Source organism: Colletotrichum chrysophilum, assembly GCF_026319265.1.
Source record: "Colletotrichum chrysophilum strain AFK26 chromosome Unknown scaffold_55, whole genome shotgun sequence".
NCBI lineage: Eukaryota > Fungi > Ascomycota > Sordariomycetes > Glomerellales > Glomerellaceae > Colletotrichum > Colletotrichum chrysophilum.
This window is the reverse complement of record NW_026517342.1, coordinates 152,065-176,419: the sequence shown is the minus strand read 5'-3', so window position 1 is coordinate 176,419 and position 24,355 is coordinate 152,065. Positions and strand designations below refer to the sequence as shown.

The 24,355-nt window shown below is 53.9% G+C and overlaps 5 protein-coding genes across 5 annotated transcripts; 3 read left to right on the top strand and 2 right to left on the bottom strand.

Moving 5' to 3' along the window:
- Nucleotides 1-3,151: 3,151 nt before the first annotated feature.
- Nucleotides 3,152-5,128, top strand: COL26b_007054 (uncharacterized protein; the record flags this gene model as incomplete). Its single annotated transcript, XM_053179862.1, has 3 exons — nt 3,152-3,522; nt 3,605-4,627; nt 4,678-5,128. The coding sequence occupies 3 exons, from the start codon at nt 3,152-3,154 to the stop codon at nt 5,126-5,128; spliced, it is 1,845 nt and encodes a 614-aa protein (XP_053036210.1).
- A 1,620-nt stretch (nt 5,129-6,748) lies between these two features.
- Nucleotides 6,749-8,211, top strand: COL26b_007053 (uncharacterized protein; the record flags this gene model as incomplete). The annotated part of the gene is made up of 2 exons (XM_053179861.1): nt 6,749-6,939; nt 6,999-8,211. The coding sequence occupies 2 exons, from the start codon at nt 6,749-6,751 to the stop codon at nt 8,209-8,211; spliced, it is 1,404 nt and encodes a 467-aa protein (XP_053036209.1).
- Nucleotides 8,212-9,414: 1,203 nt separating this feature from the next.
- COL26b_007052 (uncharacterized protein) lies at nt 9,415-9,792 on the bottom strand (the record flags this gene model as incomplete). The annotated part of the gene is made up of 3 exons (XM_053179860.1): nt 9,415-9,498; nt 9,574-9,679; nt 9,749-9,792. 3 exons carry the CDS (start codon nt 9,790-9,792, stop codon nt 9,415-9,417), a joined length of 234 nt encoding a protein of 77 aa, XP_053036208.1.
- Nucleotides 9,793-15,564: 5,772 nt separating this feature from the next.
- COL26b_007051 (uncharacterized protein) lies at nt 15,565-16,239 on the bottom strand (the record flags this gene model as incomplete). Its single annotated transcript, XM_053179859.1, has 1 exon — nt 15,565-16,239. The coding sequence occupies one exon, from the start codon at nt 16,237-16,239 to the stop codon at nt 15,565-15,567; it is 675 nt and encodes a 224-aa protein (XP_053036207.1).
- A 1,052-nt stretch (nt 16,240-17,291) lies between these two features.
- On the top strand, nt 17,292-18,656 carry COL26b_007050 (uncharacterized protein; the record flags this gene model as incomplete). Its single annotated transcript, XM_053179858.1, has 1 exon — nt 17,292-18,656. One exon carries the CDS (start codon nt 17,292-17,294, stop codon nt 18,654-18,656), a length of 1,365 nt encoding a protein of 454 aa, XP_053036206.1.
- Nucleotides 18,657-24,355: the final 5,699 nt, after the last annotated feature.

Genomic DNA, 24,355 nt, shown 5'->3' with positions numbered 1-24,355 from the left:
CATCCATCTCCATCTGTACGTGATCTGCCTAAGGTACCGTAGGTGACTCAGCTAGGCCAGGTATCCGTAGCTCTTGCTTCCATCTCACCGTTCTTGACCGTGTGGTGTTTGTGGCGGCTTCCCCCATCTTGTATCGTCATCGCAGGAAAGCAAAGCAGAGCAAGAAGGAAGGAAGCACTTGCAAAAGGCAGCAACGAACAACATCGCGAAAAGTTCTCAGACGCCTTCTGCCTGCCTCGGTCAAAAAGTACCTTGCACGGTATCCGTCCCATTGCGCCTGCCTCGCGCAGCTTCTCCTCATCCGTGCCGCAGGACCAACCCCCAAAGGTCCCTTTTTTTCGTTCTCGTGGAAGGAAAGGAACGCGCATGGAAGCAACAGATGGCCGATCAGCTGAACTAAGCTCGACTGCTCTCAATCTCTCCTCGTCTGCCTGGGCCGCCGCTTCCTACATACGACGAGTTTGTTTGTTGGTTGCTTGCTCAACAAAGCACAAGTACTCGGCGCCTCCCCGATCCGCCTATGAATACATTGGATACCTTCTCTCTGCCTCACTGCAATATCGACGCCGGGCTGTCAACACCTCTGAACCCTTTCCTTTCCTGCCTGCCTTGGACCTCCAAACTGCAGACAGACAGACACACTGAACTAGGTTGTCTGCCTGCCTACATTAGACAGGCACACTCTCAGATACACGCTCGAATATCGCTTCGTCCACACACACATACACGTCCTCGCTGTCACTGCCACACATAACACACTTCGTTCACGCGCGCGCACACTCATCACCGCTCACTCACACCTGCCTCTAACTGCTGCGGCGTCTGCCTGAGCTGCTGCTCCTGTACGCTTGCTTGTGTGCCCTGCCGCCCGCAAAGCAAAAAAGCAACATTACCAGCGGCAAAAGCAGCAACACAGAAGCACCGCAACACCAGCACCGATGCCGCGTGGGCTTCATCACATCGCAGGGTCGTCAGCATAACAATAATAATATCAACACACAACCCCCCTCTCTTAAACTCTCGAACCCTCGATCCGAGCCAACCCCCCGCCAGCCCGTCTCCGTCCCTCATCCCCGTCCCCCGTCCCCCCGTCTCTGTTCCGTCCCTCGTCCTGACTCCTCGACGCCGTCCCCCGTCCTCATCCTCGTCAGCCGCGACGACATCGACACTGGATCCTGTCCCAAGTCGTCCGTCCGTCCCAAAATCCCAAATCCTGTCTGGATAGAGAACCCCGGCGTCGACCACGACGCACCACGCGCACCCCTGAACCCGACCCCGACCCCCCGACCCAAAATTGACAGACAGGGCTGCATCGCTGCTCTGTGCTTGCATCCCACTAGACGGCCATAAGAAACAGCCACACGCCAACCGTCGGGCTCCCTGGCGTGCTACTAGTCAGTCCTTCCGCATCCTATTCCTCTTAGGGCTGCCCGCCGACACCGTTCCCGCTACCCTACCTTACCCGTTGTAACTTGTCCCTCCCACCCATCCACTCACTCCTCTCCTCTCCTATCCTATCCGTGCTGGCCTATCCCCTCTCCCGCTCGCTGTACGCAGTACGTGAGTGTGGTGTGCGTGTGGGCGTGTCTTGTCTTGTGCGTCTCCTCATTCCCAGGTTTCTCCTGCCTACCCAGCGATCCATCTCTACCTCTGCCTCTACCGGGCACTCCTTCATCTACATACTGTTACGGCGTAGACAGGCTCTCAGTCCTCCTGTATTGTCTTGTCCTTGTCTTGACCTGACTTGGGCCTTGCACTGGTCCGACCTGGCTATCCATCGACCTGTCTCCTTGAGGAAAGGAAGGGGAAGGAAAAGCGGTACTTTGTCCCCTGTGCTCTTCTCTGCCCTGGCTGGCCCCCCTCCTCCTTCTCCTCATCCTCGACCGAACGACAGCAAAGGGTACCTGCCTACGGCACACACCTTTTCAGTGCGAGAGACGGGAGAGGGACACAGAGAGAGAGAGAGAGAGAGAGAGAGAGAGAGAGAGAGAGAGAGAGAGACAGAGAGAGAGAAAGACAGCCGAGAGAGTAGTGTAGTGCACACACCCCTCTGACCCTTACCGCTTACTGGGCGCTCTGCTTGCCGCTGCCGACGCCAGCACCAGCACCAGCACCAGCACCAGCACCAGCAGGGCTTCTTCTTCTTCTTCTTCTCCTCACTCTTCCATCTCCACCTGCCCTACCACGCCAGTCCTTTCCACGCCCACCGTACGCTTCTCTTGTTCCTTCACCTGTCACCCTTGACACCACTGACTGGACTGCCTACCCAGGCTAGGTACCTACCGACCTTACCCTTACCCTCCCCTAGCCGTACCCGACCTGGTCCTGGACCTAGGAGCAAGTACCTTACCTTGCCCTGCCCTCGCACATCCTGGGTGGTACCGGGCCCAAGTACCTTACCCAGAATACAACCCACTGCTAAGGTCTAAGGTAGGGTGCTCTCGACAAGGATTGCAGAAGCAGTACCCGCCCATACCTTGTCGACCTGTCGCCTCTCTTTTTGCCTTAAAGCCCCCCGGGGTTCAGCGGCGTCGTCACACATCGCCTCTTATTTCAGCTGTCCGCTCCCCACGACATCGACCCGAACTCTGCCCACCCCAGCACCGGCCACTCCTCTTCCTCCGACGACATTTGCACTTCGCATTCCTCGACGCCGTCCGGTCCTCTGCTGTTTCTACCTGTCTTGTCTGCGAATAGATCGCCAGACTCGCCCTGTCCCGTGTACAACTACGACCTCTTTCGTCGACTTCGTTTTCGAATTCCCATTCCAGTACCGGTCGGCTTGCCTGTTTCCCGTTGCCGCTGTCTTGTCTTTTCTTCTCCAACTCGCCCGCTCCGTCCAGGGAGACAGTCCACCAACAACAACAACACAGAGACAGGCTCTTTTTTTTCTCTCTCGACCTGCATTGGATTGGCATTGGCCCCCGGCCCCAACCAACGGCGAACCCGACCCTCATCGCCACCCACGGCCTGCACCGCATCCTCCTTGGCCTCGGACACATCTCGTATCCCGTCGCGATCTCAATTCTTTTCCCCCTGGCGCATCACCCATGACGCCCGTGCTGCCGTCACTATAAACCTTAGTGGCCTCCGCTTCAGCTGTGATTGACACAAAGCCTCAGCTGTCATTGCACAGATATTAGCCGACACCATGGAGGCGCCATCACGATACAGGGAGCCTGCTGGCCTTCCCAGCATCCTTATAGATTCGAACCCCAGATCCTCCGACCGATCGGACCCGTTCAGCATGTACTCGTCTTCTGTTGCCGTATCCATTCCTGGTTCAGACAGAGGAATCAACGCGCCGCCCCCGTTACCTCCTCCACGAATGCCTTTTGAAAGTCCTATGCATCCTCAACAGGAGCCCAGACAATACCACCGCGACCCGTCATCCTACAGCCCTAGGGAACACGGTGGCTACGATAGCTTGAGCAGCTTCGATGACAGGCCTCACTACAAGAGAGCAGGCTACAGGCACGAACGAGATGAGGGTTATGCCAGCATGGGCTCGGCCTCGTCTAGGTAAGTCGGCCTCTACAACCTCAGCAGCCAATGTTTGTTGTCAGTCTTGGGTTCAATGTGCTAACGAGCCAATGTTCTGCAGATCCGAATGCTCATTGCCAAGCATTAGTGCTGGTTTCGGACTGCACCACAACAAGTTCCAGTTCCAGTCCGGCGCTGACGCCTTCACCGACATGAAGAAGAAGCTCGACCCTTTAAAGACCTTTGATAACAGGCCGAGCGTGTCTCTGTTGAGTGCCTCTAGCGCTTCTTCCACAGACCCCTTCTCGAGAAGATTGTCCGGTGACCTGAGATCTCCGCTTTCCATGCCCTCCGCGACCCTGCCGTATCACCTGAAGACAAACGTGCTGGATTCGCCCGACAGTTACACCAACACTCCTCCTCATTCTGCCGTCACGCCCTCACCAAGAAGCCAGCCTTTCCACTTGGGCCAAGAATACTCGCCGCCTACCAGGTCAAGAAGGAACAACAGTGACGATGCATCTTCGCACAGTTACGAGGTGGAGGATATGGAGATGGAGGAGACCAACTCAATGAAAAGACTACGTATCGAGGACCCATTGCGAGCGCACTATGATGGTGCAGGAGTCAAGCGCCGCGCATCGGCCGACCCCGACGACAGTGTGCCGATTGGCTTCACGACCCAGGGCGATTTGATGCGTCGCCGCGATGGTAACTCGAGAGGCTCCCCCACGCCCCGATTGAGCGTCATCCCGCAAGGGTCTGTAACCTCTGTGTCCTCCAGCGGGCGCGCCGGTTCCTACAGCTCCAATTTGTCGCTGCTCACTGGCAGCATCGCCAGCATGGGTGCGTCTTCGTATGGACGTGTATCTCCCGGCGGTATCTCACCTGGCGGCATTTCACCAAACGGTACCGACCCTAGCTGCAGCTCGCCTTACAGTGCGTCCATGTCACTGAACCCCTCACCTCGTGGCTCGTTGTCCCGTGCGCCTCACCAGCGAACCATCAGCGAAAACAGGCCACTCGCTTCCCCGCGCAAGCTCGCCGAGGTTGGCAAGCCTGGCAGCGCCAAGATCTCGGGCTTCTTCATGTGCGACTGTTGTCCCAAGAAGCCAAAGAAGTTCGAGACGGCCGAAGAGCTACAGTAAGTTCGGGTTTTCCAACGCGCACGAGACAATTCACTAACAGACATAGCGCACACGAGGCAGAGAAGCAGTACGAGTGCTCGTTCTGCGGCAACCGATTCAAGAACAAGAATGAAGCGGAACGCCACCAGAACAGTCTCCACGTACGCAGACACAGCTGGAGCTGCTCGGCTCTGCACAGTTACGACCGCGCTTTCCACGACAGCACCAACCGACCCGGAGAAGCTGACACTTGCGGCTACTGTGGAGAGGAATTCCCGCGCAACGGCCGGGGACCTGGTGCGACGGCACCCCGTCATGCCACGGACCAGGATTGGGAGGAGCGTATCCGCCACCTGCAAGAGGTTCACAAGTTCCGGGAGTGCAACGCCAGCAAGAAGTTCTTCCGCGCAGACCACTTCCGACAGCACCTCAAGCACAGCCACGCTGGAACCAGCGGAAAGTGGACCAACATGTTGGAGAACGCCTGCATGCTGGATGAGGATCCCACCCCCAGGTAGAGACGATCAACCGGAGCAATCTCGACAAGTGACTGAAAGACCCGACATGCTGGAATGAGGCGATGGGTGTCGAGTAAGGAGGTTGTCGAGCTTAAAGCAAGCCCCGCGAGCACGAGTCATTCCGCAGGGATGCAGTGGAGGGCATTATTTGCGGCAAAGGACGAGTGAGAGGGGCGGCATTTGCGACTTGGATACCCGACGAGGAATCGTTTCCCAGCGCAAAGCGATAATTTGGCGGCGGCAACCAGGGATTTGGATTGCACTGATGATGGCCACATCACACATCTCGTTTCGTTTCGCTTATCCAGAGTTGAAGGATTGGAAAATACCCGCTCTTGGCTGTGGACGAGACGGCTCTCTGACAGCTGGAGCAAATCAAAAAATCAAAAGTAGTCGATTCAAGCATGTGGCTCGGTGTCCACAGGTGGAGGCCTGCCACTTCGGAGCTTTTGGAGTACTGGTGATTGCAGCAAGGGGGCTTTCAGGCACCGGGTATATACTGATGGAAGTTGTCTAGTTGCACATGTTTTCATATTTATTGGAGGAAATACCAGGCATTGTTGGGCCAGAGCAGGGGAGCGACATGATGACATGATGGCACTAGAAAGAGCGGCAAGTCCGCGTTGTATTTTGTACGGGCTCCGGGAAAAAACAAGTTGGTCAGTAGCGAATAAGAATAGTATAAGACAACAAGAAGATTCAAAACATACTCTGGGTGCCGCTGGTGACTGAAGTCTGGTTCTGTGTCGATGATGATCTGCCCGACAACAAGGGCCGAGGGCAATCCTGCGGATGAGTATTTCGCTAAATGCATCCTTCACAGTGATGTAGTGGCGCTTTCTTGGCACAACGGCCATCTTGTCAGCGTCGGGACATGTTCCCTGGCCTGGGTATCCGTATGGATCTCAACACCATCATGGCCATCGTGATGGACGAGAGAGGCCGCCGAACGTCACATGACTTCAGCCCTACAAGCCACTCGCAGATGCGGCGATCACTACCTTAGTGTGGCGAAGGGGGACGGGGGCGGTGCGGCGAGAAAGCAGGAGGGAGAGAAAAACGATCGGCTTCTTCTTTTGGAAGGGTCACGTTTTAGTGGGGTCGGGTTGCTGTAAGAAAATGTCTTGGTGAGGGGCAACTCGGGCTGCTGTGGTAGTACCTATCCGTACCTGCCCTGTATGTTGTGTTGGTGGGGGAGAAGTCACGAAGTGAGGGGAGGGTGCCTGGTGCCACGAGGTAATCCGAACCTTTACCGCGGGTGCCTGCCGCAAGCGAATTGGTGGTGGTGAAGGAGAAGAGCAGGAACAAGCACCGCAGCACGCACCTGCTGCCATCGCTGACTGCAGTACCTACACTACGGATACACGAAAAGTGGGAACGTTGACTCTTTCCGGCGCAAACCTTACTCACCTTCTCCCCAAGCGCTGCGTCAACTGCGTCATTCTCATATCGCAGCACCTTTTACACCGAGCAACGCGGAATTGCTTTTACGATTTGCACCGTCCAATTCCTTGCTTTTTCCAAGCGGCTCATCACACTTCGGAAGGTGCCTTCCGGTCAGCAGGAGGGACAGAGACGGACGTAGCCCCGCCTTGGACGAGAAAAAGTGCGTGTGTGTTCATGGGCCTTGGCGCCAACGCGGAGGAGAGTGAGACGACGCGGCAGACACGAGGCACCAGCGACGGGGAAATTCCGTTTGAGAATCTCGACGGACAGGAGCAGGCTGCGGCGCTACACCAACTCATCAGGAAAAGCTGCGTTGAGATGGCGCTGAACCGTGTGGATGGGAACGACGACCTCTACGTCGGCGGGTGAGTTTTAACCTGCCTGCCCCTCCATAACCCCGCCATCCTAACGACGCAACGTCCAGCATCTGGGCCCTCCGCCGCCCGTCGGCGCTCAAGGAGCGCAACATCACGCACATCCTCTCCGTCGTGCGCTTCGACCCCGCGGGGCTGAGGAGCGAGACGGACACGTGGGAGAACTACGGCAAGAGCTACAAGCACATGGTCATTGACGTGGACGACGTCGAGGACTCGGATCTGCTGGTGCATCTGCCTGCGGCGGTGCGCTTCATTGAGGAGGGGCTGCATCCTGGGTCGGCGGCCGCTGAGGGCAAGAAGGAGGCCGAAGATGAGGACAGCTTCGAGGAGAAGAAAAAGAAGCTCAAGGCGGCTGTGAAGCAGGACCTGGCCGAGGATGCAGACGCCATCACGCCTGCCAACGATGACGCCCCGCCCCCTGCGAAGGAGTTCGACGAGCTGAAGCTGAAGACGGACGAGAGCAAGCCGCCGGCCGTGTACGTCCACTGCGCCATGGGCAAGTCGCGGTCCGTCTCGGTCGTCGTGGCGTACCTCCTGTGGAAACACCCGGGCCGCTTCGGCCGGTCCAAGGCGTCGACCGAGGCGGCACAGAAGGCGTCCTTGTCGAAGATGGACGAGAAGACCGCCGCGGGCGTGAAGCAGCGCGCCAAGGAGGCCGTCGAGGCGGCGGTGAAGTGGGTGCGTAACACGCGAGAGATCGCGGAGCCGAACCCCGGGTTCATTGCGCAGCTGGAGATGTGGTGGGCGATGGGGTGCCCCGCGGACGTGGAGGGGCACCCGATTTACCAGCGGTGGGCGTTCCAGCGGGAGATTGACGAGAGCGTCGCGGCGGGACAGGCGCCGTCGAGGCTGCGGTTCGAGGACGAGGAGGTCAAGGAGGACGGGGAGGGGGAGGGAAAGGAGCTGCGGTGCAAGAAGTGCCGGCGGACGCTGGCCACGCCGCGATTCGTGCTCGAGCATGAGCCGCAGGGCCAGGCGCAGGGAGAATGCGGGCACTTGTTCGTGGAGCCGTTGAGCTGGATGCGGGAGGAGCTCGAGAAGGGCGCCCTCGAGGGCCGGCTGTGTTGTCCCAACGGCAAGTGCGGCGCGGCGGTGGGGAGGTATAGCTGGAGGGGGTTCCGGTGCAGCTGCGGCGGATGGGTCACGCCGGGGTTTAGTCTGCAGAGGGCCCGGGTTGACGAGGCGAAGAAGGTCGGGACGGGCGCGAAGGGGATGGCTAGCTTGGGGATCCGGATGCCGCCTGGGACGGGACGGCTTTAGGGTCGTGGGAAACGGGGTGTTTGGAGTTTGGGGATGGGCTGTTTGGGATGCATAGGAGGGACGAAGAGGCTAAAAGGCAACGTGCATTAGCAGAGACATAGAAACATGAAGACTGTAGACAGTATGGTGTGCTACCATGATGTTTGTGTTTCCATCGATCAGGGGGGCGACTCGCGATGAATTGGAAGACGAGAAGTCACTGTCAGCGTCAACATCAATGTCCCTCAGGTAGCCCTCCAGGAAGAACCCGCCATACAGCACGGGGACTTTGTGAAAGAGAAAGAAAACAAGTCATTGTTCATGGCGAACAACATGGGGCTCTCTTGGATCATTCTCAAAGACGACCTTTCACCGGTTTGTCCCCCGACAATCTCCAACTCCCAAAACAGTAACATTGTTAAACCCCACAAAGACTGTTCCCATTCCCAATTCACCATCTCGACCACGTCTTAAGCAAGCCTATTTAAGAATGCCTCTGATGCCTCTTCTCACTATACTAATGACCTCAGACACAACCTCCAATCCAAAGCATCACCAACCACCTCCTCCCCCGCCAACTCGTCCTTCACCACCACGTACCTACTGAACCAGACTGAACCGGACACAACCGGAAAGATAGAAAAGATGTGCCGCACCCTCAAGGTAACCAACAAATGCCACTTCTGCCGCGTCGTGATGGGCGCTTACTCAGTCGTGCACAAGTGCCCGCAGCGCGTGCTGCTCCCCGTCCGCGGCGCCGACGGGCTGATGTGCACACGTCCGTACTGCCCCGTCGGCCGCGTCGACCGCCTCGAGGGCTTTTTGCCGTTCTGCGAGGCGTGTAGGCAAGATTTGGAGGAGGGGGAGTTGGAGCGGCCTGGGTATATGTCTTTTAATCAATGATTTGTCTTGGGTGGAAGATATATTGCACGTATTCAGGGATTCTGCTTCAAATTTTGGAGACTTTGGGGCTTGAATACATGAGGTTCTGGGAGAGTGAAGGGTATGGATGAGGGGCGAGGAGTTTTTGTTTTTTACCTTGTTTATTTGGTGTTTCGTGATTTACCTTGAACAATAGGGAGATTGTGTGCGTTGTTAAGTTTAGGAAAGGGGGCGTTTGGCGATGATGCTGGTTTAAGTGCTTTCATTACGACATCAGATATATCCCCGCTGCACTTTTGGGTAATATCTAGATACACATAAGATTTGTTTTGCATCAAATAATTAAAAGGCGCACATGGCGCTTCCCTTGCCCTTGCAACAGCTCGTAAGCGCGTCAAGTCCGTTGTCGGGAATCCAGCATTCCGTCTACAAAGAGTTAGAATATTTCAACATGGGATTGCTTAATAGGAAACGGATTAGTCAGGGTTGATGTCAACTTACGCCGTCGAAACGTCCCCGACAGCAGTCCTGCGTCTGGTCGTTGTGCGGGACGACTTGTTGCTTGTCGTTGCTGGTGCAGCAGTAGCCCGAGGTCTCGGCAAGGGCGCTTTAGAAATGGCGATGTCAATATTCCGAGTGACGAAAGAGTACAATGGGGAGAAATGGGGGTCCTTACCAGATGGCGAACAGACCGCCGGACAGGAAGGTGGACAAACGCATATTTGGTATGTTTCAATGAGGGTGGAAATCGAAATAGCTGGGTAGGGAAAGGGGAGGTGCCAACTCAAGCCTTTCGTCTAGCGGGCCAAGAACACAACTTATATGAACACGAGCAGAAACCTAACCACTATCTGGCCGGGATAATTAGGTACTTCAGGGTCCTGGCGGTGAATCGGCACCCCGCGAAGTCCGGCGGTTAATGTGCCTGTTTTACCGACTGCCTGGGTGCCGGACATCATGCGATGAACTCGGATTGAGCCTCGTAAGGCTGCCTGACTCGTGGGGAACGGAGCAGCCCGCCGGGGGCTTGTGGATGGAGCTCAAGTGTGACACACGTCTTATAAGATGCAATGAGTTGGTTGTGAATCATACTTTGATGGAAGGAGTCCGAGAGTTTCCGTCACACTTGGGATTGGGTTCTGCAATGCTTTTGCCGTCGAAAGGGAGACATTCTGCCTTGGTGGTTAAGGGAGAAGAGAACTTCACGGTGGAGATGCGGATTGAGGATGTAATCTATTTGGGTTTTGTCTGAGTCGCGGGTGGGCGAGAGTCTCTAGGCGATTACCATTTCCTACCGCAGATCGAAATCCTAAGGCCATACTCATGGTGATAGGTGGTTGAACATGCCATATGCTGCCATAAATCATACGCCTGACGTAACTCGACTAGTGACTGACAACTACCTTAGCTGTCGCACATACTGTCTGTTGATTTCGATATTTTTTGATCACTTAGCTGCTTAACCCACCTTAGTTTGAAGATAACGAGACAACGGATCATCATCCACCCCCAACAGACACTCGACTCATGTTCGGCAGGTTTCATGCCAATGATGTCTAGCTGCAAGACAGCTAGGACTGTAGCCGTGACGTCGGAACCAAGGCCGACAAAGAAAATCAGTTTTAAATGGTCTCGAATCGCCGCTATTCCCGGGGTTTATTGACTTGAAGTACTCAGCTCCTAAACTCAACTAAAAACAAAACACTGTCACACAAGGACTGACAGACACTTCATTCACTTTTCGGAGGTCGGCGTGCCACATCTAGCTGTAAAACAGCCAGGATCGTAGCAGCCACACCAAAACCAAGGGTGAAGAAGAAAATCAAGAGGCCAAGCCAAAAGGTCCAGAATTGCATGGGGTTCCGTCTGTCTTTCCAAATGGTCTTCCATCTTCTCGGTGGGTTGAGAAACTCGTAAGCAACGTCTGCCATGCGTGGCTTGTAATACTTGAAGTCCCTGAAACGAGGTCGATCTGGATTCGAAGGTTGATATTCGTGCATGTTGATTCCTTCTCTCTCGAGCAATCTTGCAGTCGCCCTGTCTTTCGGATACAGGTAATTAAGCGTGTCGATTGTCTCTTGGATGACTTCCCTGGGGACCACAAAGTCTCTATGTATTTCGTCAATAAAACAATGAGAAGGTTTTGTCGGTGTACGTGCTCCATCTTCACAACGTCTAAGAGCCACCTCATGTCTTTAAACACGAATAGAGTGGTGTAATCATACGTCTCGTATAGCTTGAGATGCCAGGGTAGGGACAGGGTTTCTTTGATCTTGATCTTGGTGTATTTCTCAATGTTCACCGCGGTCAACCGGTGCGTTAGACGCGCCTGGATGCCAGCGATTTCCGAGTCGTCGGGTTCTGAACAGGGTGGCGAACCTGAAGAGGACGAAATCCTCCCTGCATCAAAAACACTACGAACGTATTCCGAGACTGTTTTCTCGTCAGGACAGTCGGGGGCAACTTGCGCAGTTCGTCTTCCGATCAATCATCGAATTAACTCGAAATATTAGGCGGACAGCACGATGCATAGCGGTTTTCAGTCCCTGATCCTCGGTTTCGCCATTGCTCTCTTTCAATCTCATCAAAATCTCGGCTTTTGTGCCTGGCCTTGGGCAATCGTTGTTGTTTGTATCAGATGTAGACCTCAGAAGCAAACATACCGCTTCCGATGCAAGTCGGAATGCTTCGTTCTGTGCCGTTGGCGGCTCGTCTGCCAGATTCCGCTGGATGAAATCAAAATACGAATGGTGCCCATCCTCGTTCACCTGAGAATGATATGCAATACCAAACCAGCCAAGTATGATTCTTTTGCGTTCATCGTCCATCGCCACATGCCCAGTCGCTCACTTAATGGTAGTTAGATCAGATGGATACAAACCACTTGTGTGATCTGCCCGAAGAAGGCTTTCCGGGTGCAAGAAGCGAGCATGAGGAACTACCTAAGGTCGGCAGTAAGACTGGGGGCGTCAAGTGAAAAAAGAGAATTGAGAAAGAGACTCATCCGAGGGCTCAGGTAGGTTCTCGGCAAATGAGACGGCTTAGTTGGGGAAAGAATACCATCTCAACCTCCTCGACAAATAATGTGCCGACCTTGTGGGATTTGACTGCATTTGCAGATAGCCACGTATTTGTGCAGAGCGGATCAACATGCAGCCTGGCTTGCATCTGTTGCATTCCCATGCGCACAAGGACCGCGTGATCCATGCGGGTGTAGAAGACTGGATATTGACTGGTCAGTCAGAGCAAGACCAACCGCCTGCTGCATAACGTATGAAACCACACCGTTCGGCGGAATGCCTTTTTCAAGACTCTCCCGAGAGATAAAGAAGACGGAAACTTATTCCCACTGCCGTTGCTCACATGAGATTCTGCAAGAAATATATCAAGAGACGCAGCCTTCATTTTCTGCCTTCATTTGGTCGCTGCCGCTGCTCATCTTCCATAGTCGGTGAAAGCCCAGATCCCTCTTCCGGACGCTAAGTTTCCCCGTCAAGATTTCCAACCAATACTTCACTGCCGAAGAGATGTCATTGCTACACCACGATACCCGGGGACCTGGTGGCAACCACTTCATCATGTTCCAGCTAGACATCGGACGTCACTTCCAGCAGGTATACCGTGAGTTGGTCGATCACTTCGGACACGAATACAGGCGTCTCGAGGACAGACTGCCACCACATACTCCCCTGATTGCTCACCAAGAGCTAAGCGACATTGAAGTCTCTTTAAGAGGCGACATTGAATATCTCATGCGAAGCCCAGATCATCACGACACTGACGATGTTCGATACTCGCTAGATATTAGGATGGAACGGGGCCGTGAAGGGACTTGGCAGCCTAGACTATGGATTTTGTGTGGCACTGCGGATCTCTGCTCCTATCTTGAGGCCAACCTTGATTCATATTCGACCGTTCTCCGCAGGCTCAGGTGGCGGCCCCCAGCTTTCGGACTGCTCAGTCTTGCAGCTGACCAGAATCCCGCATTGTTGACCAGCAATTCGGCAAGCAAGGAAATTGACAGCGCTCTTGGATCAGTCCTGTACATCAAAGATGCATCACCTTCGAATCCACACAAAGTATGGAGAGTAACAGTTGGGGGTGTGGTCTTAGTGGACGACACACCTTATGGCCTAACGACTGGGCACTGAAAATTCCTCCCACCTAAATCCTCGGATGAAGAGGAGGATCGCCGGAGACCTTTTCAGAACACTGGAACACTTTTTGGCGAGGTCTTCGCAGAAAGCTTTGGATCTAACGGCAGCCATGGTGTTGCTTCTGACTTGGCACTTGTCAAGCTGCATCGATCACTGTCGATCGCCAACCGCTTCAGCATTCCATCCCACAGCCACATGCCCGACGAGACGAGCGATTTTGGGGAAGTCTCTAGCCCAACAAGAGTGGAGTTTCACAATGAGGGAAAGGACAAGACTAGCGATAGGACTTGTCTCGTAGATGGAAGCATCAACATGCAAAATTTCGTTGCGCTTGGGGGCAATGAAAGCAGACGGCAGTGTGTGATCGCTACCCAACGGGGATTATTCCCTGCATTCGTTGAAGCTGGGACTTCCACCATGGTCATTCACGGAGGAACTTTCGAAGTCCTGAGGATTGAAATGGAAAGGGCATTACGTACGTGTCTACTTTGACATTCCACTTTATTCAGCTCAAACACGTCTAACGTTGGAGAATAGCTGTGGGTTGCTCGGGCTCATGGGTCATTATTAATAATCAGCTCCTTGGGACCATCATTGCGACTCAACAAGAATCCGAACTACCCCAGGCTTTCGCTCTCCCGATCGATGCCACGTTTCTCAGCATAAGAAGAACATTGAATGCCGTCAAAGTGGAATTACCGTCCAGCATCGAGACTCGCATCTTTGAGATTGAGAGATCGCCGCTGGCTTCAAGATGGTCCGGGCAGGCCACTCTTGAACTTGATCTTCTCTACGCCATGAAGCAGTCCAAAAATACACTCCATGAGCTGAATCCACCCTTCAATATGAGATCGACCGGTTTTGGCTGGGTAGGCTTGCGAAGAGCAGAAATCTTACAACCAATGACAAGCTTCTCGGACTCAATTATCGATGCAAGCCTTAAGGTTCGAACGTACGAACATCTAACAGGCTTGAAGATGGATACTATCCGATTTCTCATAAAGCTTGGCCATATTTTCCCTGCTCACCAGGAGTTTTGTGTTGGACTTAGAAGTTGGGTTGCCGAACATAAGGTGTCTCAACTTCGCGGCCCTAGAGCTATTGCTGTTCGAGTTATCGTCGAGGAATGTTCAGGCACCGAAGCTGGAGAAAACATACTTGGTATGGTTTGCACGCTGAAGCTTTTACTGCAGATAGGAGGGAAGTATACCGACCGCCGATCTGTCCAACGGGAAAGAGAGAGAAAACGCGCAGCCTGGGTCCGGATCCTTTTTGGCGAGATATTCCAAGCTCTCGAAATTCCACCAGTACAAAGACCCAGCAAACCACAGGTACAGGCGTTTGCGTCGCATTGCTTTCTAGGTCTGAAAGAAGTCCCGGACTTCCCAGTAAACGACCCGCCGCAGCCCGTTCAATTGTCATCCTCTGCAAATCGGGCCAATTTGGCGCTCAGAGAAATGGCATCACCTGATCCACCAGACTTTCGTCTAGACGACCATCTGCCGAAGGCAAAAGATCATTCAGGAGACAGTTCGTTCAGTGCGAACTTCATTGCCCGGATGATTTTCCAACTAAGCGATGTCGTACGTAGTGGAGGCGACAAGGTTCTCGTTTGCTCTGGACATCCTTGGACGACCTGGGCTCGGATAATGGCGCAGGCTCTCGGGATTAGATCTCATGTCAGATCATATGGAGGTGCCGGTGTGTTTGAATCCACTGAGACGAAAAATGACTCACCTAGCGTCTGCATATTTATGAACACGAACGTGGCCGTCTCGGAAGTCATGAACAGAGACGAATTACCATCTTTGGGCATCGAGATCTACAAACATGTCTCCAAGGGCGAAATCACCGGCCCAGAGGGTTCGTTGGCAGTAAGGAGGAGAGAGAAGAGGATGTCAAGGGCATATGATTGGCGCCAGCGGCTATCCATGAATCCGATGTCGTCCCCGGTCATTGACTTTCAGGACTGGGAGCTGCTGCGTGCTAACGAGCCCTCAAAGCTCACTTAGCACGCAAGACTCGGTACTTAACCCGCTGCGAAGCATGATCTTGTCACTTCTATGGAATTCTTGACAGAGTAGTTCTTCAGGAGACGCTTCTCATGTCTACCTTGTATGCTGAGGACTCAAGGGTGCAGTTATTTGCCATAGACTGAAAGGGTCTCTGTCACACACAACCTAATCTAAAATGGAGGAATACCCCATTAATAGCAACAAAATATCAGCCTAGTACGAAATCCAAAGCATGCCGCCTAAAACCTCTCTTACTTCAATAGGAGATTCAGCCAAAGCAGACACGTTACCGAAATGTTAATGGGCTAGTCGTAATTGCATCAAGGCCAGAGAAGCTGCTTCTCCCATGTTCCTTCCTCCGACCCAATGCTGTAAGACAGTCTTTGATGGAGGCGACTCTGAGCACCTTGCCAGAACTCAACAGTCGTCGGGTCAACAGTGTACACCGTCCATCCCGGAAGAACAAAATCAGGATCCTCTTCCACAGTTCGGCGTGCCGCATCCAAAGCTTGAAGAAGCTGGTTCTCATCCCGGAGCACCTGGCTCTGTTTGGAAGCTAGAGCAGACACCTTCGAAGAGGAAGGACGATCAGCAAAGTCACGCCGGTTCTCATCCACAGGAAGCGGGTACGCCTTCCCCCGAACACGTATCTGGCGACCTTGATCGGGCCAGTAGAAAGTCAGAGCAGCGTGGCCGTTGCTTGACAGTTGACGGCCCTTTGGACTATCTGCCTTGATCGCAAAATGCCAGCCACGATGGTCCACGTTCTTGAGGATCAGCACTCGAGCATCCGGACATCCTTGCGCGTCAACCGTGGAGAGGGTCATTGCGTGGGGCTCCTTGACGCCAGCTTCTACGGCCTCCTGAAGCCAGCGAGTGAAGGCTTCTTGGGGCGAAGCGGGAAAGGTGGTGAAGTCGCACTTCTCGAGACATCCTTGAAGAACTTTGAGATTACGCAGCTGCGTCCGTATGGGGTTTCCCCCATTGTCGGCCATTTTCGTTGGTTGGACTTGATAGAGTCAACTTCAGGTCAAGAGCAGCGAATTCTACTAACCGATGAAGGCGAAAATGATGAATGAGAATTGATGCTTTTTTTCTTGAGAAAGATAAGTTGAATTGCGCGTTGTCCCGGGCCGGCTCTAAATAATGATCTCGCTTGAGTGACTCACACCAAAGTCAATTCAAGGGCGTAATGTTGGCCCGTTTGAAGACCTACGAGGGACGTTAGCGTGTGATTAGAATTGAGTTCTATTGGTTAGATCGGCTCAGCAGTTCCGATCGTCGTCAAAACTGCATATCAACGCAACTGTCTCGCAACGGATCAAATTGATATAGAATGTGTTACGGCTGATTGCTGAATATTTTGTGGAATGAACCAATGTCTAGTCAACATTGCTGCAATCTGGAAATGACTAGCTGTGATGGTGCTGCGACGTATCACGAATTGGCGCTTCTAAAGCGATGTTAGAATAATCACCAAGTTCCAGACCAAGTTCCGGCACAGCCGTGATGTTTACAGATGAATGGTTTCGGAGTTTGAGTTCACTCCGAAATTCTCATCCGGTTGTTGAAGAACTGAGTAAGCAGCATTTAACCAAGCTTTGAACAAGGAATGCCCCTTCAACCCCAACATCTGAATGACACGGTTCCTAACGGCTGGACACTTTGAATGACACGCAGGCGTACCCCTGATTGCATGGAGGAAAATGAATAGGGGTCGGAGAAGGTGAGACGAAAAAATTTCCCGTGAATGACTCTCGGAAATGCATCATCGCATTTCGTCCCGGCCACGGTGGACTTCCCCGTTCGCTTGCTCGTTCACTCAATCATCTATCCTCTCCCCCACACTCTCTTTGGCCCCTCAGAGACTGCAACTTCAGCCTTAAACACAAATCTCATCATATTTGATGCTGCCTTATAGCTGATTGCTGTACTCTCTCATCCTCCCTCCGGCGATATCTCGGAAGTTCTCCGACATGGCACACGCAAGCAAGTCTCAACCCGCACTCTTCATGACAACCTCATCATAACTAACATCTCACCAGACATGTCTTCAACACCCTCAGAAAAGGTTCCAGCCCTCTTCGGCTGCCCCTGCATCTGGAGCCACGTCCCCCTCTACGGCGCCGCCAAACGTCGTCTCCCGTACCACCACGCGCCTGCGAAACCCGGCGCACCCGGTCTCACCCGCCGCCTGCCCTCAGAGATCATCCTCTGCATCGTCGACGCCATCTTCGACCTGCACGCCAAGGAAGTATCCCTCGGCTACGAGAAGTACTGGGAGTCCTCCTGTCTGCCCTACGAGACCGAGACCTTCTGCCCCTTCTGCATGCTCCCGCGCTTCGAAGTCTGGCGCGACGTCGCCAACCTCGCCGCAACGTGCCGCGCGCTCTACGACCTCGTGACGCCCGTGCTGTACCGGAAAGATGCGCGGCACAACCACGCCTCCGCGCTGCTAATCGCGACCAAGAAGGGCAACGCGCGCGCCGTGAGCCTGGCCCTGGAGAACGGGGCGGACGTCGACGAGGACGACCACACCATGCCCCTGCAGTGGACGAACGAGTGCTTCCGGTACTGCGAGAAGTGCGAGTACCAGGTGTGGTGGCGGGAGCCGCGGAGGCTCGACATGGGCGCGCTGCATTGGGCTGCGATGTGCGGCAGGGAGGAGATTCTGGCGCAGCTGCTGGCCCGCGGGGCGGATGCGAACAAGAGGGCGACGGTGCAGCCTGTGCTCGATGCGGGAAACTACGGGTCATTGAGGTATGTGGAGGACTTCTGCGACGAGTACAACGCGAGTTTTCCGTGCGAGTCGCTCCAGACGAACTTCGACATCCGGCCGGAGTTGAGCACCGGCGGAGCGAACCCCTTGTACTTTCTTCTTGGAACGAGCGGGATGAGAGCCAAGGGAAAGACGACGTTCATGGCGAGGGCGCTGATCGCGGCCGGCTCGTCGCTTATCACGCATCAAGGGACGGGCCTTCATGCGCTTCACCAAGCTGCTGCGTTCGAGAACGTTGAAGTGATGGAGTATCTCGCCGCAGAGCACAAGGTTGATCCCAATGTGGCGGACGCGTCTGGCAACACAGCGCTGCATCATCACCTTCTATCGCGGTTCCGGTCATCTATACCAAAGGACGAGAAAATCCTTGAGAAGCTCATCAGCATGGGGGCCTATGTGAATGCCAGGAACATGCGGGGATCCTCGGCATTGGATCTATGCTTGGAAACGGCTACTGTTACGACGGACAAGTTGAAGGTTGCGGTTCTGCTGTGCACCCACGGGGCGACAATTCGGGAGCAAGACTTGAATCGTTATCGGATCAGGTTGAACGAAGGACAACGAGATCAACTCAATCTGGCCATGGAGGTGGCAAGAGCTTGCGGTCGGAGCGATTGGCGTGAAGTGATATAGACACTTTTCAAGGCGTTATAGGTGTTGCATAGATAAATTGGGATACATTGGGAAATGGAATGGGACTGGTCATAGTGTGTGTTTACTCAGAGTTGAGCTGAAGTTGTTAGACTTGCGTGATCAAGAGGTTAGAGAGACTAGATTCAAGTACTAGCGTTAGACTGAGTTGAGACTCGTACAACTCAAATCTCTGAAGCTGAACAGAACTTTGAACTCATGACGCGATTCCCCCTGAGGTATACGGTCCCTTCAAGAAAGAAAAGCACGCTTACTCGAAAGATTGTAGCCATCCATTTGTATCTTACCTCAATTCGAAGAGCATCAAAACAACCACCCCCAGACTTAACTCAAAAGAACCCTGACATCTGTTCCCATGTATACCACAAGCTACGCAAACAAAACGTTCATATGGATACACAGAATGATTGGTGGCCACCTCTCAACCTCAAAATCTCAAAGTTCCTCCTCACACGCTTAAGGCGTATCATCAGATCAAACCGCCAGATCAGGCCCTGGGAGATCTAGCCGCTAGAAGTCTCTAACCAAACACCACGAGATCGAAAACATCCTCGTCACCCGGGAACCGACTACCGGCATAATCACAACCGCAATAGGCGCCGGATCACCACATCCCCACGTAATCGCCGACATCCTCAAACAACCAGCAAATCAGAACCTCCCCCGGAGTCATCAGCACAAGGCCACATCACCATCCCTCATCACAATCACAGCACGTAAAGTCCCAGAATGTGCAAATCGAGTAAGTGAGAAAAAGCCTGCTGATCCAATCGCCCCGTCCGCAAATAACTCACATGCTCCGCCGCCGCCGCCCAGCCCGCGCGCCGGAAAACACCAAAACAAACTTCTCACGTAAGACTACTTCAACTCCCGTCAAATCTTGGTCCGCATGCTGCAAAACGCATGGTTGACAGCCCCTCCTTCCAAGATCCTGATAGTTTCAGAAATGGCAAACACTCGATCTGCCCAGCATCAGACCGCGTAAACCCCCCTCAGGGACTGAAACAGCCCAAGGAACGAACTCATATCTGACGCCAAACAATCACATCCGCCAAAGCCTCAATCTTCCCCCAAGCATCAAACCTCAAATGCTTAATTGGTGCTGACACTCATCAAATCTGACAGGAAATCCTAGTCCCCATGGGCGTAGCTCCCAGAACTGCCTTGTTTCATCCTTTGCCAAAATCATGATCACCGCCGGTCAGCTTACACCGACATTCTCACCAGCCCTCAGCAACCCCACAGACGGAACCAAACACAGACGGCTCAGTAAGCATCTGATAAAAAGAGTCCGCCTCAGCCAGCTAGCCCTAGTCCCCAAGCCGGGGACCCGCCTTGCGTCCCGGCTTTCCAAAGACCCCCGCCAAGGTCCGAGGCATCCAATCTCCATCTTCCCACCCCCGCGCGCGTGCGCCCCCGGCACTTCATTCCGCTCCGTCAGCACCTCACATGAAGGAAACAAAAAACCGGGAAGAAAAAGCCTGACTCATACACGGCATCATGAAGCATTGACGACGCAATGACGTCTGCTCCATGCCGAGGAGAAAGAACCTTCTCATCTTCATGTTTGCATGATTTTGAGCTAAGTCTCTTCTCAAGATCGTCCGTTGTTCGGAGAAAAAAAGAAACAAAAAACAACAGAGCCGCAGGAGCTGTCATCACGCTTCTCAGGCTCTCAGCATTAAGACGGGTCCGTGCCACCGAGCGCCGTGCCATCAACGGACGCCTTCATAAGCAGGGCAGATCAGGAAACTACTCAGCCCTGGCCGTGACGTCGAGGGCAGTTCGGATGAAAGAGCGCCGTGGAGAGGCCCAAGCGAGGAGTTCCCCTGTTCGACACGGTAGTTGAAAGGGCTCCATCGCGTCGATTTGCCCACGATTCTGCGTATGTGCCTTGGAAGTCTAACAAGCCCTAGTCATCTTCAAGTTCATGGGGGATGTGCGAACGTGGGCCGGCAGGCAAGGATGGAGGGCGGGATAAGAAGAAGAATTTTCAATATGCAGCGGCAGTCCAAGAAGATCGGTGAGATTGAGCTACGTCAAGCCACGCGCATGCCACGCCCCCTCCACCCATGCCATGCCGCCATGACGATACCCTCACGCCCACGGCGCGAACTCGCCAAAGTTGACAATACCCCAGTGGCGTGAGGCAGAGATGCCGCTAAGATGCTGACAACCCCCCTCATTTAGCCCCGTTTGCTTTGGGTACTTCCATCAGGAGCTGGACAAGTACCTCTTTTCGAAGATACTTTGGCATTTTGGCCCCCCTTCCAAGTGGTCTTCTGGGTACGGGGAGTGGAGTAGGCGGGCATGGTTCTCCCCCCATCATGAATAAGACCCTAGGAGCGGAATCGAGTTCTGCTCTCTGATCGATGATCGTCGTCTGGGGCAGAGAGTGGAGACCGGAGGGGGGACCATATGGTGAGATGTATGCGTGTGGCGCCCCGATCACCTCTTCGCTTCGCCGTGGCAGACTCCTGTTGGAAACTTGGCGGTGATGGATGCGAGAGCAAGTATGCCATTGGAGTGTAGAGAAAGCCATCTTGTTGAGCTTTCCAAGCTTACCCATCCAACAGTCCGGCGCTCAAGATGGTGACACAAGCCACAGCAAACAACATCCTCGAATCGAAACCATATCTGGACCACCATCAAAGGGTAAGGCTGTCAATGTCTTATTGGCCTTGAATGTCGGAACGTCAACGTTCTCCATTATGATCACGTCTCTTTGGGGACACATGTCTCGGCCGTCAACGCTTTCAAGGAAGTGCGGTATTGCTGACGTCGAAGACAGGCAGCTGCTCTCACACTGTTGTCAGGTAGATCGGGCGCGCTGATGAGAGCCTCGTGCCGAATGTGGCACCGCGTAATTCTGACGTGATAATGGTAGTGATACCAAAGGCCCAAAGTACGGTGGTTAGCGTGAGGCTAATCGACGTAGTGTCCGCTGTCCAAATCCATGCCTCCAGGTACGACGTTGATATGCAGTGCCTGCTGAACCTGACCACACCTAGTTGCCTCGTGGCTCAGCCAGCCACCGTTTCGGAGGGGCTGCTGAAATGAGACAGTAACTCGGCTAGCGGCTAGAGCCTAGAAATAGGCAGAACCCCAAAAATCACTCTTCTTTGCCGACGGAAGTTTCTTTTTCTCCATTACAAGGTTAGCTGGGGCGTAAGCATGCGCCGCAGCTCTGCGGCAACCGCCCGAGGCACTGTAACCGGGCTCAGAATTAAGGCACAACCTCGTTCCTAGTGGGGTTTCGTCCGAACGGAGTGCCTGGTCGAGAAGAGATTCTCGAGTGGTTTGTAAGATGCGGTACTTGCCGTGATGGAGGCTCTGCGACGGTCAAACTCTTGACGGAGTTCTCCTCGAAAACGGCATGCGATCTGCTGTGGGGTCAGAAAGACCCTTGGCTTGCCCCAACATGAGTCACCTGATGCCCAAAGACCTTGTCTGACAAGTGAGCCCTGCCAGTCTTACTGGCGTGGGACTGGGTCGAAGATGCAACGAGATAGTCGTATTCGCTTTCTTATCGTTGTTGAATTAACCGGTTGGACAGGTGGCGCGGCTGGTAATCAAGCTGGGTGCAGATCCAGTGGACTTTCTAGCGTAGTGTTCATCTTCAATCACGCCTAGGAAGGCTGATGATTTGCGTCAAACTGCAAGTTGAAGCTGGTCTTGTACTACCAAGAGCTCCTTTGTGCCTCAAAAGTGATACTCTAGCAACTGTGGAACAATGTTGTTGCCATACCTGAGTCTCTGCACTGAAGGACCCGATACGGCCACAAGGCACAGGTTCCAGACCAGCTGCTAATAATGGATTGTTTCGGTGCCGTGATTCTTGAGGCGTGTCGATTGATCGCCATCCGATTAACGCAAGGTAACACGCGGATCCAGCAGCTGGTGTCAGCCCTAAGCTTCTCTGGGTGACGGTCGCAGCATGTTGGCCCTGTCGCAACCCTGTGGTGTGAGTGCGTTTACCGAAGTCCCAGGGGCCACTTGAGACCGACCTGGCAATGTTCACTCTGCGTGGCGCCAACATCATCGTCTCGCTGAAAACGACTCAGCTTGGCTGCGTACGTGAACCTTCCGGTTGGCTCCAAGGGACCTTGGCGCGGGCCGGTGATAGGACCTTTTCAGGTGATCTTAAAGCCGACGATGCCGCTCAGGTCATGTCCGCGTGAGGTGGCAGGAGACAGGGTGGCATCCGCTGCATACCTCACGCAAAACGTGACGGCCTCATGTAAGTTGCTGGGGGACTTTCAGAGTGCGAGCACCCCGCTTGATGATGTTCTTCCGTGGTTCGCTCTTGGCAATCTCTCAATGTAGTGCACTCCGAGAGTTGAAATGTTTCTGATTTGTGGGACAGGGGCACATGCAGATGTTGCCCGGCAGCGTAAGCATTGTCAGCACTAGGCCCGACGCGGGACTTGGGTGACATGAAGCATGACGGCTGGAGATCGTTGGGAGGCACAGATGGAGGGACAGGTTTCTCCAATTCCCTGCAAATCTAACAGTTGTGGATCAATTGTGGTCCAATGTCGTGCTTGATAGATGAGTCGAACAAGGGCGTACGGAACGGCTAGGAGGCGTCGATAACCGAGACCAAGGCCTGGACAGGCCACTCCGTTGGAGTCATACAGCAGAAGGCTGATATTGAGAGGCAACTCGGGCCGTGGTGTAGTCTTGGATCTTGGACGTGTTCGGTCCGTAAAAGCCAGGGAAGCACTCCGAGAAGAGGAAATGAGGTAATGCAGGGAGACTTATTGAAAGATGCTTCCAAGACTGAATGCAAGGCGGCAACGGGACAAGCTAAGCTCTGCAACGGAGGTTGGAAACCCCCTCATTAGTGCGTGCCGCTGTTGACGGCAGGTATCCGGGGTATTGCTTCGAATTCTGTGAATGTCACAATTATCTGCATGAGATCGAGTCCTGGGTCTGTCGAAGGATTTCCCGCTAGAGACTTCCAAGTTGCCCGGATGCCATAGCTACACCCCCCAGTGATCTTCGCAGGGATGATAACGGAACTGCACCTTGAACGGCAGCTCGTGCTCCCGCGCCGCTCCAACAGCCCATTAGGGCTACTGCAGGTCGTCTTACGCTGTACGGAAGCAATACCAGCAAAAAGCCAGCACACCGTAGACACTCGTAACTGAGCCAACCAAAAGGGCTCCTTCGGACAGCGGATCCCACGGCTGTCGAACCCGAGGTCAAAGCGTTGCTCGAGCAGACGGATGATAGCCGGCGCGGTTCAAATTGGAGGCACACGATGCAACCGGCCTGATTAGGATGCAAATTCCCTGTACATGGCTTGGCGCAGGTGTGATCCAGATATCAAGAGCATATGATGTGAGGGGGGTGCATCACAGCAGCCGTGACAACTTGCTGGGAACTGGGATGCGGCGGTTGAAGTCGATGACCAGGCAGGCTGACGTTGATTGATGTGACATCGCGAGACGCTTATTGTGGAGCGTACAAGCCGCCAGCCTTGATGCAATGTGAAGGGGTCTCTTAGCTACCTGGGGCGCCTTTGGGGACCGAGGGAAAGAAGTTGGGCTGTTGGAGACGCTCCCGGTTCCTCTTGGCAATCTCCATCTGGCGCTTTTTTTCGAGCCTCATTCCATAGAAGTTCCTGACGGCAGATGGTTAGCGTTGCATCAGCATATGCAAGACCAAGAGATCAT